The following is a 14,482-nucleotide window of genomic DNA, read 5'->3' on the forward strand; positions in this document are numbered from 1 at the left end:
GTCCCAGCTCCTGCCAACCTAGCAGTTCGAAAGCACGTCAAAATGCAAGTAGATAAATAGGAACCTCTACAACGGGAAGGAAAACGGCGTTTCCATGTGCTGCTCTGGTTTGCCAGAAGCGGCTTTGTCATGCTGGCCACATGACCTGGAAGCTATACGTCGGCTCCCTCGGCCAATAATGCGAGATGAGCGCACAACCCCAGAGTCGGTCACGACTGGACCTAATGGTCAGGGGTCCCTTTACCTTTACCTTTATATCTCATGTAAACTGCTTAGAGATTGTGTAATATTAAGCAGTATATTAATTGTATGTTTTCATAAACAAACCAACGCATAAATAGGGACCTCAACAGGGTCTCTATCCTAGTATGTCCTAATACATATTATCAGCTCACATTAAAGCTTACAGGATTAGTCTGAACCCAATCTAGATGTGGGGTTCACCTTCCACATTATCTTGGAATTTGTTTCTTTCACTTTCCCCACATTTCATTTTGCTGTGATAGTTGTTAATATATTTATTTGAACACTCCAATGTAAAGTATGAACTTTTGCCAGGATGAAATCATTCTATTGCCCTCGTCACTCTTACCTGAGACTCAGCCCCATTCTACACATACAGGATTGCTCTGTAGATTTGGTTGCCTCAAGGGGGAAGGGATGCAGTATTTTCCTAAAAGCTTGTTTTACTTCATGTTGTGAGAGTTTTACTTCATGTTGTGAGAAATGTGTTCTTGATGGTGCAAGCTAAGAAGAGGGGAAAATGGCCTGAACATTCATGTCCAGGGAAGCAGGAGCTTCTCACACAAACTCATTCATGTGCTTGGAACTGCTTCAACAGTTGAATAAGAAATCTCTTATTTGAGTCCAGATTCTTGCACCTGCAAGAAACTGTTGCATTAAAATGATTACCTCGTGAAACGCTGGAATCCTGTAATAGCATTGCGTGAGTTACAAATTGTCTCTTCAATAAAGGGAAATATTGGCTGGGTTCCCAGTCAATCCAATCCATATAGAATGGACACAAAGCAGGCTATTTTGTAATGAAAGGCAAGCAACTCAAGCCACCTTGTTATGAATGGCATAAACTGAGGTCACACATTCAAGATTATTTAATTCTGTTCCTCCTGTCCGCCACATTCTTAATAAACTTTCTGCACATTTCGCAGTTACATAAGAAAAGAAAAATGCTATAAAAGGCTTGGGGAACCAGCTCCAGAAAGGGGGAAAAGGAAAGTTCTACTTGTTGATAGGCAAAAATATTTAAATACTATTATGGTAGGCAGTTCCATTTCATGAAATATGAAAAGTCTTTATGAAACTAGCAAAACTTGGGTACAAACTTGCTTTTTTCCGACACTAAGACTTTCCTGTTTGCATCACAGCTGCTTTTATAATTCCTAAATTAAGTTCTTAAATGATCACATTCACCAAAATGTGTTCCTTGTGAAGCAACCTCCACCCAAAGACTTCTGATAGTGTGTTGATTTCCCTACAGTAACACTTTCCTTACAAGTGCCACACTCCTGGGTAGGAAACACATGAAACCAAGGTCTAAATCACTACATGTGACCAATGCAGATGTGTTGCAGATGCACATGCCTGGAAAACGCAAGTGGCTGTGATGTTTGGACAGGTTTCACTTTCTTTTAACCCTACAAAGTTTATTATGTGGAGTAAAAGCATAACACATGAAATGACCTGAGTAACGCTGTATCCTTAAGAGACAATCGTGTTTCTGCTTACCTTGATAGAGTTTGCTGCTGTAAACATATGCAACCTGTTTGTATGTGTGATTTCAGCAGGATTTGCTCCTGGATAAATTCTTTTTAGGATACCGTCCATAACCTGCAGTGCAGGGATGGGAAACCTGCAGCCCTCTAGATGTTGTTGGACTTCCAACAGCCCCAGCCAGTATGGTTGATGGGAAAGCTGCAAGTTTGCCATCCCTCCTGTAAAGACTGTGCTGTAGTAGTCATATCAGACTTGGGAAGCTTATTGTGGACTTGGTACTGCTCCAATTTGTGCAGGGTCCACACAATGCTCTCATCAAAATGCTGGTACGTATCCCCTCCCTCCAATCAATTAAAGAAAAAGCATATCGGATTTTCTGTTGAAATGGGGAATATGGCCCAGCTTTTCGGTGATGGTATTGTGTGGCACAAAACTTGCATGCATGAGCAACACCCAGTTCACAATAAACTACTATGTGGAAGCACCCTAGGAACAAAGTGAATAATACTCAGCCAAGTGTATAAAACTCAGCCAAGAAACTTACAGGGTGAGCCTGGGGCCATTTGCTCTCTCTCAGCCTAAGACACTGCCATGACAATAAAATGGGGTGTGGTGGTGAGAGGGGCCATAGACCAGTGGTGAAGCTTATGCTTGCACGCAGTCAGAAGATCTCAGGTTCAATTAAGGGAAGAACTGGGAGACACCCCTGGAAAACTGCTGCCAGTTGGTGTTGACAATACTAAGGGTCTGACAATTGAAGCACATTGCTTTCCCCCAAGGATTCCTGGGTACTGTAGTTTCCTTTAGGTGCCAGGCAAAAATGGTCCTCTTTAACCAGACCTTTGATTGACAGACATCCAATGCCCTTTTAAAATGTGTTGCGGGGGTGTTATTGGGTTGTTTTTATGATATGTATTTTGTTTTTATACTATGAGTTTATCTTGTGAACTACCCTGAGACTTGCGGGTATAGAGCAATATGCAGATTAAATAAATGAATGAATGCAGTGCTTCCCCCCCCCCAAAAAATGTTTAGGGGTACTCTCATTTTGACTCAAGAAAATCAGCATTTTATAGTTCAAATCAGGAGAAATAAATAAATGGACAAAAGTACAAAGATTCACAAAATGTTTACGTTCCCCCAGAAAAAAAACACTGAATGAATGACTGATTAAATAAATAAATAAATAAAACCCCTCACAGAGCTACGATTCCAAAAACCCTTAAGAAACTACAATTCCCAGGATTATTTGGAGAGGGAAGAGCCATGTGCGGATACCGCGTAGATAGATAGATAAAGGCGGGAGTGAGTCTCAAAACAACAGCAACCATAAAACAGGCACGCGCTGGGTATCGTAGCCAATCAGGGTCCCGCGCGTACCAACACACGGTCAAACGCGCTCACGTTGCACGCCGTAGGCGAGTTGTGAGGGGGAGGTAGGGAACAACAGCGCTGAGGCCACGAAGCTAGGGGCAACCCAGGAGGCGGGGCGTTGCCGGAGAAGCAGCTGAAGCGGCGAAAGGGAGTCAGCGTAGGCGGGACGTCCCGTCGCCATGGCTCCGAGTTCGGTCGCGCTATTGGCCGCCGCCGTGGAACGGAAGCCTAGGGAGGAAGCCGAAGACGGGTGTCGCCCTTTGGCCTCCGGAAGTGTTCGGGGGAAGGCTGTTGAGAGTGCAAGGCGTGAGGGGGAAGGCCTGGGACGGTGCGCCGGCTTTGAATGAATCGGGCTGATTCATCGCGGCCCGGCTGAGCGGAAGGCGGCGAGCGGCGGCTGTCGGGGAGACGGAAGGGCTCGAGCGGCAGGTAGGCCGCCCTCACACGCGCGGGCAGTAGCTGGCATGGTTGCCCTCCGGGCTTCGTTGGGTTCACGAAACCCCTTTTCAGGCCCCTACCAGCATGACCCGATAGCTGCGGGGTGAGGGGCGGCGCCATGGGAGTTGCAGGCGAGCCAAGGGGGCGCTGGCGACTTCGTCAGGTTTACTTTGCTTTTTATCTTGATCTCCAGGATCTAAAACAACAGAGGCGGCTGCGAAAGACGCAGTTCAGAAGCAAAGGCCGGCGTGCTTCTCTGACCCATCGGAACTCGGGTTTCTAATTTCGGTGGGGGGTATATATGTTGTTGTTAATGATTGTTTAAAAACTGGGTCATGAGCCTTTTGCTGGTCTAATGCAGGCCTCCCCAAATATAGATGTGTGTGTGTGTGTGTGTGTGTGTGTGTGTGTGTGTGTGTGTAAAAGTATTTATTTATTGTGGCCTGCATTAGAAAATGTATATTTGGGGTGGCCTACACACACACACGTAGGTATGTGTACACACACATGAATACATACACCCACACCCCTCCCACCCACCGTTGGTTTAGCAGCATCATGGGGGTCACGTTTTCCCCAGCCCTGCTTATACAAATCCACCATCGCTGACTTACTCTGTTTGAACGTGTAGGGCTTGGCTATGCCATCATAATCTCTGGCTACGGTCTCTTTCTATCTTCTTCTTCTTGATCTAAAGCTGTTGCCAAGAGAAGGACGGAAGGAAAGGTAGTCAAACTTTTGATTTTTCTCTGCCACGGATAGTACTAGGAAAAAAGGGGGTTAAAACCCTGAGGTGAGAGGGACGTGTTGAGTCTTCAGCTCTGCACCCAGGTACCCTGGGAGTAAGTCCTGTTAACGTAGAGGGCTGTCGGCCTCCCAAGTTCAAAATGCTGCTTTGAACTTGTGGGGTGTTTCCATAATTTCAGGTCCTTTTCAGAATCATGTGTGATGTGTGGAAGTTTTACTGAGGGGTGCTGTTAAAAGGACCTGAACTGAGGATGCAGTCCAGTGATCTCTTGCTGCCTCTGATAAGAACTCTGAACCCAATAACTGCCTGTGGTGGTAGTAGTCCCATCTTTTAAAAGAAAAAATATATAGCTATTTTTAACTGCTGCACCACTGTAGCTGTGAGTTGTGTACCAAAGCTTTTGTTTGTTATATCTTACTGTCTGTATGTTTTTTATTGAGAAGAAAGAATAGTAGTTTATACATTTTGTAAGGGCTTTATAATATGTGTAATCTCTCGATTCCCCTATTTAGATATGTTTGTGTGAGACCCTATGTCCTTCTAATGCAAGTTATTCCTTTATGCTAGCGGCTAGAGGCCTATACAGTTGTTCACACTTCAAGATGAGCCAGTCATTGTAATAATTTTGTATTATTCTTATGTTTTCTTGTGGTTTCCCATCTGCAGAGTAATGAAATTAATGTAGTAGCTTAGTGATTGTTAGCAAATGTTATATTCTTTGACTATAGTATATTAACTACAACAAACCACTTTTTTGTTTTTGTTTGCATTTTTAATATAAAATGTTCATGCTTAGCATCTTCTGTGAAAAAATAAGGGACATACAGAAGAAATTAGATGGAAAAAGCAAGACAAATATTTAACAACAAAATTAGCCCAAACTAGATAATTGCCTTATGTGTAGCATTGGATCTTGTAATCAACAATTTTGTTTTTACAAGTAACTCAGTTATGCTGCATATTTATCAAGGAGCTAGTCCTTTCATACGATCCAAAACTCTAATGTGAGTTGGTTTCATGCTGCACTATTTGGAAATGCCTTGGCAGTTCGTGTCAGGAAAAAGCGCAAGGTGCCTTCTCTTGTCTACCGGTAGCAGTTGAGTTCAAATCAAGAGAAATCTGAGTACCAGGTGGGGGACCCCCTGTCTCTTTCTATTGTACATAATTGATAGCTTTCTCTTGTCATCCCAGAATGTCTGGGTAGAGAATGCTCATATACACATGTGGTAGGTGTTGAAGTTAATTGAAAAATGGGTTTGTGGACCTTGTAGCCTATTAAAGAATGTATAACTAGCTATTAATAGAATGTTTGACAAAACCAATAGTAGAATGTTTACATTGTTTTCTTGGCAACGCTTCCCCCAAGCTTAAAATTCTAAGTAGCATTTTTGCATTGGAATAGTTATTAAAACAATACTGCATTATGCATACATATTTGCAAATACAAATATTTATGATAATTGGAGATCCTGTTGCATTTGTGCAGAACTCCTGGTGTACTTGTTCATTAACTATAATTTTTTTTGGCACTTCAACAGCATCCATCTGCAAAAAACTTGCCCATATGAAAATGTGAAAAATGCTTTTTCAGCTTTCATGCAATGTTTAACTACTGTAAATGGCTAATAAAGGCTTGCATCCAACATTTTCTTGGGACTGGTGCATACTTACAATTAACTTGGATTTAGGGATTGATCTGTAAAGCCTGCAAATCTTTCACCTTGCATCTGGTAAACACCACTTAGAAATGTTACCATTTTATTTAAGGTATTTATATACCACTTAATCGTTAATAAAATAAAATAAAATGGGTTCTGCATTGTGTGACAGTTGCCAGCCAAGATTAAAATGACCTACGGGGTGCTCCTAAACATGCTTTGAGGACAATAATGAAACTAGTTTTTCAAAGTGGATTTAAGAGCTTCCTTAAGGGTTGGTACCACTTGTATGTAACACTGAATCTGTGTGGAGGGCAGAATGATAAAGTTTGCTACAGTATTCCTTCAATCAGCCCTGGAGCCTCAATTTTAAATACAGTGGTACCTCGGGTTACAAACTCAGCTAACCCGGAGGTAGTACCTTGGGTTAAGAACTTTGCCCCAGGATGAGAACAGAAATCGTGTGCCGGCGGCAGCGGGAGACCCCATTAGCAAAAGCGCGGTTAAGGTTAAGAACGGTGTCAAGTTAAGAACCGACCTCCGGAACAAATTAAGTTCGTAACCCGAGGTACCACTGTATTGTGGCAATCTCAAAGTCCATTATATAATTGTTGATATGTTTTAACAATGGCTACTCTGTGTTGCTAAATAGATAATTTTAATTTGCCAAGTTGAATCAAATTGGTATTTAGCACCTATAAATGTGATAATAAGAGATAAGGGTACATGATTCAAGTGGACAATAGGAAAAGGTTACATGATTCATGTGGACAATAGGAAGAGTTTTCATGGGTAATATAGCAGTTAGCTTGTGCTTGGAGAGTTCCTTCAGGATGTATTAGCTAATTCTGGTTTTTTTATTAGCTTAAAAATATTTCTGCACACAGCTCTTCATTAAACTGATATGCGTATCAATAAATAAAGCTTGAATAAGAGACATTACACATACTTTTGTAAACCAAGAAATCTTTAATAAAAATATGTTTTAAAAAAGAAAAGAAAAAGAAATAAAGCTGAGTGTATTGGAACATCATTTGTTATTTTAAATACAATATGCATCTTTCTCTTAGCGTTCTTTGATCATAAAACCCTTTCCTACTGATTGCGCACAAATTTGTCACCACCTGTACTTTAAAAATAAACACTACAATTGCCCAGGGTTTGAAATTAGCCAAGCTCCAGGTGCATTTTGAGACCAGGGATTAGCAGATTGTGAGCACTTTGAGAAGCCTTGGCACCATGTGTGGCGACTGAGACACAGGAAAATCGCTGCCACCGATGACTGAGGGCGCAGGAGAAATGCCTCCCCACCCTGCACACAAGTTAGATCGCTGCTGCTTGTACAGGGAAGTGTCGGTCACCTCACCAGGCTGGCACTGACAGCTGCTGCCACTGCGGGCATGACAGTGTGCCGCTTTGCCTCTTCCTGCCCCACAAGTGAGGTCACTGGCTGACCTTCCCTTTGCCTCTCCCATATGTGTGTGTGTGTGTGTGCGCGCGCACGCACGCACGCGCTAAAAATATGCCAGTATTTGTAAATATTAATTAATTCAAATAACATGATTTTGGCCACTATTGCAGGGGCGGAGCCCCATTTATGTTTGTGTTGTCCAATTAAGAATTGCTTTTAAAAATATGATTAAGAATGTGTCACTGATGTGAACTGTGTATTAGTTCATGTGTTTCAAAAAAAATAAATAGAAAGTGTGACTGAATTGGAAAAAAAATGTGGCTAGACATCCTGTTGTGGGGCCCATAACCTAGGTTTCAGGAGCCATGTGGCAAATGGCTTTTCTATCCTAGTTTCTAACAATGCTATTGACTATACTGTATATATGAGCACTGAATACTTAAAGAAGTGCAAATGCTCTCTTACTCTAAATAGTTGTTCCTTCTGTTTAGGTTGGAATTAAGCTTTACCTACGCTAGAATTTGGACATCCAGCTGAGATCAGGAAGAGAGTTGTTTAAAGGAACATAAAACCAGGTGAGTACAAGGTAAACATAGAATAGATCCAGTTATTCCTTTAGATCAGGCATGGCCAAACTTGGCCCGCTAGATGTTTTTGGACTACAATTCCCATCATCGCTGACGCACTGGTCCTGTTAGTTAAGGATGATGGGAGTTGTAGTCCCAAAACATCTGGAGGGCCAAGTTTGGCCATGCCTGCTTTAGATGTTTGGCTGTGTGTTACTTAAATTGTTTAGGAACATAATTATGTTATCTAGAGCAGCAGTGAGATAAACAGCAGCGAGATACTTCTGGCCCACGGGTATAATTAAGCCATTTTGGCCAAGCCATAGCCACCTGCCTACACCTAATCTAGGACAGGTAAACTTGCAGCAGGGCCAAAAGAGGGTTTGCAGGTACCATCAATCACCTGTGCCCACCACTTTGCAAGTATCAATAATCAGTTGATTAATGAGTATTTCAGCGAACGTTTGTCTGCATTAGAAAGCTAGTTCCATGTTGCACCTATGGTTTAAGTGACTTTGAAAGCCAGTGGTCTTTTACTGCTAGTTCTTTTCTCACTAAAATTATTAAATCTTAGAAACTTTTCTCGCCATAAAAGTTAAGTTAAATGAGTTAAATGTTGGATGTAATATTGAAGTTTGTTGGCTTGCTCCAAAGCTTCCATCATGGAGCTTTTGTGCAATTATAGTCAGTCTGGAGCTACAGTGGTGGTGGTGGGGAGCTTCATTCAGGTGCAGATGGTGGTGTTTAGAGCTGCCCTGATACTGAAGTTGTTGAAAGGCCACATTTGCATTATGTGGGAGCTTTATCTACATGTTGGAGCTCACATTTGCATAAAGAACCCCTTGACTGTATTTATCTACTCATTCAGAAATTAATAGGAACCAGACCAAAAGGTAGCTTAACACTTTGGGCAAATTGCATATTACATTCTTACCAACTATATAGACACCTGAATAAGAGGAAGAGAGAAGTTGTAGCAATCAGTAGATGAAGTATTGAAGGATCCCTGTCTCTTAAATCCCATCATATTCTTAGGTCAGATCTAGAGCAAGCATATCTAGAGAGATGTTCTTAGTGCACCCCACCCCACCCCATGCTATTATCTAGGCCTGCTTGAAGTTATATGCCAAGGGAGGGATTTAGATTGGAGCAATACCATCCACCTGTCAAACTTGAAAGAAGTTGTTGTGCTCCTCAGCCAGGTGATTGTCAGTTAGAGCAAACCTCCTTTGACTGTGTGTGCAGATTGGCATTCCTAGTGCACCTTCTAAGAGGCTCTATTTAACTGGTCACCAGGTGATTGTTAGAGGGTGCCCCTTTTACACCTTTGTTTCCAAATCTCTAACCACAGCTCACTGACGCACTAACATTCATTAATTTAAGCGCTGGACAAAGCAATTTGCAAAGTCTTTCATTCAAGCAGCTCTTCAGCAGACATCATATACAGGTATATGACATCAGGTGTAGGGCAGGTGGGTGTGGCTTGACTGCAGCTGTCTCGCGGACCAAATAGGGAAGCCTAGTGGGCCAAACTAGGCCTGTACGCCAGAGGTTATCCACCCCTGTTGCATGCCTTCTGCCCTGGAAGCCTTTACCACTCATCTTGGGGACTCTGTTGATAGTGGAGAGAGAGAGACGTTCTGCCTCTTTTAAGTTCTGGCGCTAGAGCCTGTTGAGCCTTGGCTCAGGACGTTGAGCCATTCTGAGCACTTTAATGCATGCTTGCTTTTAATTTAAGATATTCAGGATTTCAGAACCTAGTATTGACATGTTGTACCTGGAGATAGGTTAGGACTAGATCAATATAGCAAATGGTAGAATGCTGATGGCTTAATCTTTCCGCATTTAACAAGATTGGAAATGTACAGAACTGTAGCCCTTAGTATTTTAACTAAAGGCATTTAATGTTTACAGCATTCTTTTGGTGTAATGAGTTCATTAAGAAAAGCTTTTGATGCTAATTCAGAAATCTATAATTTGTTCAGCGTCTTTCACATGTAGTTTTGATGCTAACTGACAAGCTGTAAGTTAATTAGAACAGAACTTACTAATGAGGATGTTAAAAAATTTCACTTTTGAATTATTTTTATATTTATGCGTTCTGGACAAATTGATGGGAATCCTATTATACTGGTGATGAGTTTTGTTTACTTTGCTATGCAGATGCTTTTTCAGGTAAGTGGGGTGAGAGGAGAATGTCAATGATTTTTGCAAATGCTATATATATAAAAAACAAGAAATGCTTGTCTTTTTCAAATCCAGGGATAACCCAAAACCAATGCAGTTAAAGTAAGGTTGTTAATTAGTATGGAAGACAGCTTCTTGAATTAATATGTGGTGTTAATTAACAGGAAGTCTGATGTTGTGTTGTAATTACTACCAATATTTTTGACATACTGAGTGACTGAAGGTGAATTATATGGGGAACAATTTAGTAAACAGATCAGAATCTAGGTATGCTTTCTTTTTGTTTCTTTTATTTAGAAAACATGGATAGACTTCTACGACTTGGAGGAGGTATGCCTGGTCTGGGACAGGTTAGTATACAGTACATTATGTTAATTAAATTTTAAAAAGTTTTAATTATACAGTATCTCCTAAAGTCTTACTTTTAACCTTAAAACAAAAAGCCCAATATGATCAAACGTCCGCAGAACGTTGAAATACGGTAAGTGCAAAGAAGAGGGTGTACTGTTGCATGGTTTTGAGTGAACATTATTGTATATGAATTATTGAAGGGGAGCTGTGTATGTTTCTTGCAGCAAAAGCAGCAACAGGGTTTCTTGTGTCAACGTGAAAGCATGATTATTATGGCTTGAACTTTCATACACAAAAGCCTGCTTTGTCTGATACATCAGTGTAAATTATTGCACCATCTTAACTTTCCAAACATAATTTGTCTGTACGCAATGTGTGAAGTTGTAGGATATTTTTGTTAGTCGTGTGGGATCATATGTTCACAGATGATGAATTGGCAAAATCTGATCCAGCAGTGGAAAACAAGTTGCAAATAAAACCTTCCTGGCTTAGTCAGTGATGATACAGTAGTTCAATTTTCATTCATATGATGCAATGGAAACGTGAACAGACCTAGTTTACACAGACCTCATGGTTATCACCATAGCCATAGTACAAATTAAAAACATTGAAAACTAACTGCTGTGTGTAAGGAAATAGATCTGTGGTACTGCAACTTAATGCTTGTTTTTGGGTGCAGGAAGATGATTATTTTAAATAACAGCTCCTCCAATAAAGCCTCCGACACTTTCCACCCAATGTACTTTATTCTCTCTCACAACAAAATGCCATACCTTAAAAAGTCCTGAGGTCTTTTTTTGCAATGATTTCCATGTATGTTTCTATCACTGCTGCCTACTGGCATATTGATAACCAAGTCCGTAGCAATTTCTTTTCAAGCCTATCTTAATTTAAATTAAGCTTGAAATTCCATCACTTTATAATTTCCAACAGATGTGCATTTAGGCTATAAGAATTTCTCCTTAGAATCTATAAGAATTTCTCCTTAGAGTGAAACGAAGAAGGTTAGAGGCTTTGTAACTATTGTAATGGTCCTTCTCTCACCAAATCAGGGAAAAGAACACATTTAAACTTAATTCCTGTGACTCAGTTTATTATAAAATTGCATTGCAATTTTTTGTTCTGTTCTGGTGACCTGTTTTGTAAAACAATTTCATGATGAAAAAGGCAAATAAGCAAAACTGTTGTTAGCAATAGTTCTCCATTAGAGGGAGAGACAATGATAGCAGAATACCTGTTTGAAAAATTATGCATGATATTTTCATGTGATGCTTGAGAGTGGGGTCTCTTGGCTTGAGTTTGGTCTGAACTCTCCAGGTAGCCAGGTAAATGGAGAGGAGTGATAAATGAGGATACATTCAAGATAGGAAAATAACTCTGGTGTAGAACTTCTAGTCGCAGTGGGTTCCAATTACTGGGAATTACTGGCTTAGGTCAGAACTTTCCAAAGTGTTCATGTTGGTGACACTTTTTAGGCATGCATCATTTTGTGACACAGTAATTCATTTTTACTAGTAAACTAGGTTTAACCCCTTTCCAACCCTGGGAGGAGTGTGGGGACCGTTCGCGCGACACACCTACAGACTGCAGCAGACACACTAATGCAGTGGTTTTCAACCAGTGTGCCATGACACCCTGGGGTGCCTTGAATGGTGGTCAGGGGTGCTGCGGGCAACACTGGCCTCTGTCCCTCTTTCCTTCCCTCCCTCCTCTGATACCCTCTTGCATCTCTGCCTCCTAAAGGCTTGCCCAGCTATTTGTCGCAGCAGCCCTGGTTACAAGCTCCCCAGGTGAATGGTGCCTTTGGGGCTGGCCAGGGGGTGCTTCCCAGGCCTTTGTGAGGAGGCACCTCTCTTTGGAGTGGGGGGGGGGCAGCTCAGAGACCAGGAGGGGCAGCTGTAGTCACAGAGGACTGCCAAGGAGAGGGGAGAAGAGAGGAGGCTGAGGAACACTCCACAAGGGTGTGTTCAAAAAGGACTGAGGGTCTGCAGGCAAGGGGTGACATAACTGGGCTCCACAGGGGTGAAAACCTCTGCACTAAGGTGTTGCAACACAGTTTGGAAAGCTCTGGCTTAGAGGATTGTATGTAAGTAGAGATAAACCTTGGGCTTGCATATTCTCCTCAAATCATAGCTTCTTTGCAAACTAAGATCACCAATAACTGGTCTTTGGGTAGTAGTCTCAATGTGGCCATTATCTGTTTCCTTGGAGAAAGAAAGGGCCTTTCACCTCTGAGGGGCGACAACCTTTTTCAGGCCAAGGGCCACATTCTCTTTTGGCAAATGCTCCAGTGATCACATGCCAGGGGAGGGTGGAGCCAGAAGCAACAGTGGATGAGGCAACTACTGTAAATTTTACATTAAGGCACTAAGCTAGTTTCTGCACTCACACATCCTCCTTCCAGGGAAGCAAGAAACACCAGAAATAGCACAGTCCAGCCAGGCAAAAGCACGAAGCTGAAAAGTAGAGCTTGTAGGTAACGTGGCTGAGGGGAGTTGGGAGGATTGGAGAGCCACATTCTGTCCCCAGGCCTGAGATTGCCTATTTTTACTTTAAAGTAATTCAGACTGCCTCTGATGACTCTATTTTAAAGAGATACATTGAGTGTATAGGGGAGGTACAATAGAATAAATAAGTGTTGGAGCACATCTGCCCCTTAAATAGCTTCTTCCTTTGAAAGTTTAATAAATGCAACATTTTCCACCTTGGATATTTTTCTTTTAACGACCACATGCAGAAGATCATAATCATTTTTGTTTGGCCAGGGAATTGGTGCATTTGGGCGCTGTCATTTTTATATTGGTCATTTTAATTATTGGGTGTTTACTTATCAATTTCATAAAATTTATATACTGCTTGGTTGTAAAATAAAAAAAACATCAAAGTGGTTGATTGCATGCAGCATCACTGAATCTTATATTAGCTGCCGTGAGCCCTGTTTGGAAGGAAGAGTAGGATATAAATTTAATGAATAACATTTTTCCTGCCTTACAAAAGGTGGAATTGTGGCTGAGAACCTGGGCCTGTCTCATACCCATTCTTTCCAGTGAGCAGTATGGAGACCAGTTCTTAAAAATAAGACTGATTGCTTTCATAATGAAAGATTTGTGTTGTCAACAGCCATGTTTGCTCATGTCTTTTGTGTACAGGACAGATGAGGGATTTCTCCAGTGGGTTGCAGCAGGAGTGGGCATGATTTAGGCTTGGCAGGCCTACTTTGTGTTTTTTTTTCCTAGAACCCCAAGATTACTAACAGGAGCCATGTACAATAGACACACAATGAGGATTTAAAAAATGATTCTGCTTCTGAGTGCATTCAGAACCTAGTAATGTGTTTTCAGTACCTGTAGTGAATTGAGCTGCGTTCCTGTCACATCAAAATCCACCCCTGATCTGCTTTCTTAATATCAGCAGCCTCATTTAGATGGAAAAAGATTTTTTGTTTTGTTTTTTCTGCTGTTCCAACAATTTGGAGCCAGAGCCCCTTGCTGTTATATTGCTAACCACCTAGACATCTACCAGTAAATGCCTATCTTCCATTAGCCTACACCTGGGCTATAGGGGGTAACTATACAATTACCTTGTGTTGACTAAGGATTTGGAATTTACTGATATAATTTATTAATGTAAATTAAACATTTCTTCTCACTGCATTTCCTTTTCTGAATTCTGAAATGTCATTTCTAGTGCACAATAGCACTGACAGCTGGTGACATGATGATGCGGGTGGGTGGGTAAATAACCCAGAGTAACACTGTATACAGCCCTCAAAAAGAGTAACTGCAACGCCAGCTAAGTCTGTCCTTGAATGCAGAATATAGCATCTTGCCATATTTGCTTATTGCAATTTTGGCTGGGTGCTTTTAAGTGGTGTCTTCTGGGAATAAATCTAAAGGTGGACCACTTTCTTTTAGAAAGGAGCAGGGGGGGGGAGGGGTGACCTGTCTCTTAGCCGCGTTAGCACTTCAACTGGAAATAAAGAAGCAAGAATTGCAAATAGCTATTTTGTTTGAAT

The 14,482-nt window shown here is 41.5% G+C and overlaps 1 protein-coding gene across 3 annotated transcripts in view; it reads left to right on the top strand.

Annotated features, from left to right (window-relative positions):
* Positions 1-3,372: 3,372 nt before the first annotated feature.
* PSMD14 (proteasome 26S subunit, non-ATPase 14) overlaps positions 3,373-14,482 on the top strand; it is a 58,935-nt gene continuing 47,825 nt past the window's right edge. The window contains exons 1-4 of one of the 3 annotated variants that reach the window (XM_035132487.2): positions 3,373-3,537; positions 3,740-3,834; positions 7,855-7,938; positions 10,414-10,466. In XM_035132487.2, the coding sequence (XP_034988378.1) occupies positions 10,419-10,466 (48 nt within the window). In that variant the 5' untranslated portion in view covers positions 3,373-3,537; positions 3,740-3,834; positions 7,855-7,938; positions 10,414-10,418. Of the gene's footprint in view, positions 3,538-3,739; positions 3,835-3,874; positions 4,273-7,854; positions 7,939-10,413; positions 10,467-14,482 lie in introns of those variants that run through there. The other 2 variants (XM_035132478.2, XM_035132497.2) reach the window with 2 other exon arrangements.

The sequence above is a fragment of the Zootoca vivipara genome, chromosome 1 (genome assembly GCF_963506605.1).
Source record: "Zootoca vivipara chromosome 1, rZooViv1.1, whole genome shotgun sequence".
In the NCBI taxonomy this organism is placed as follows: domain Eukaryota; kingdom Metazoa; phylum Chordata; class Lepidosauria; order Squamata; family Lacertidae; genus Zootoca; species Zootoca vivipara.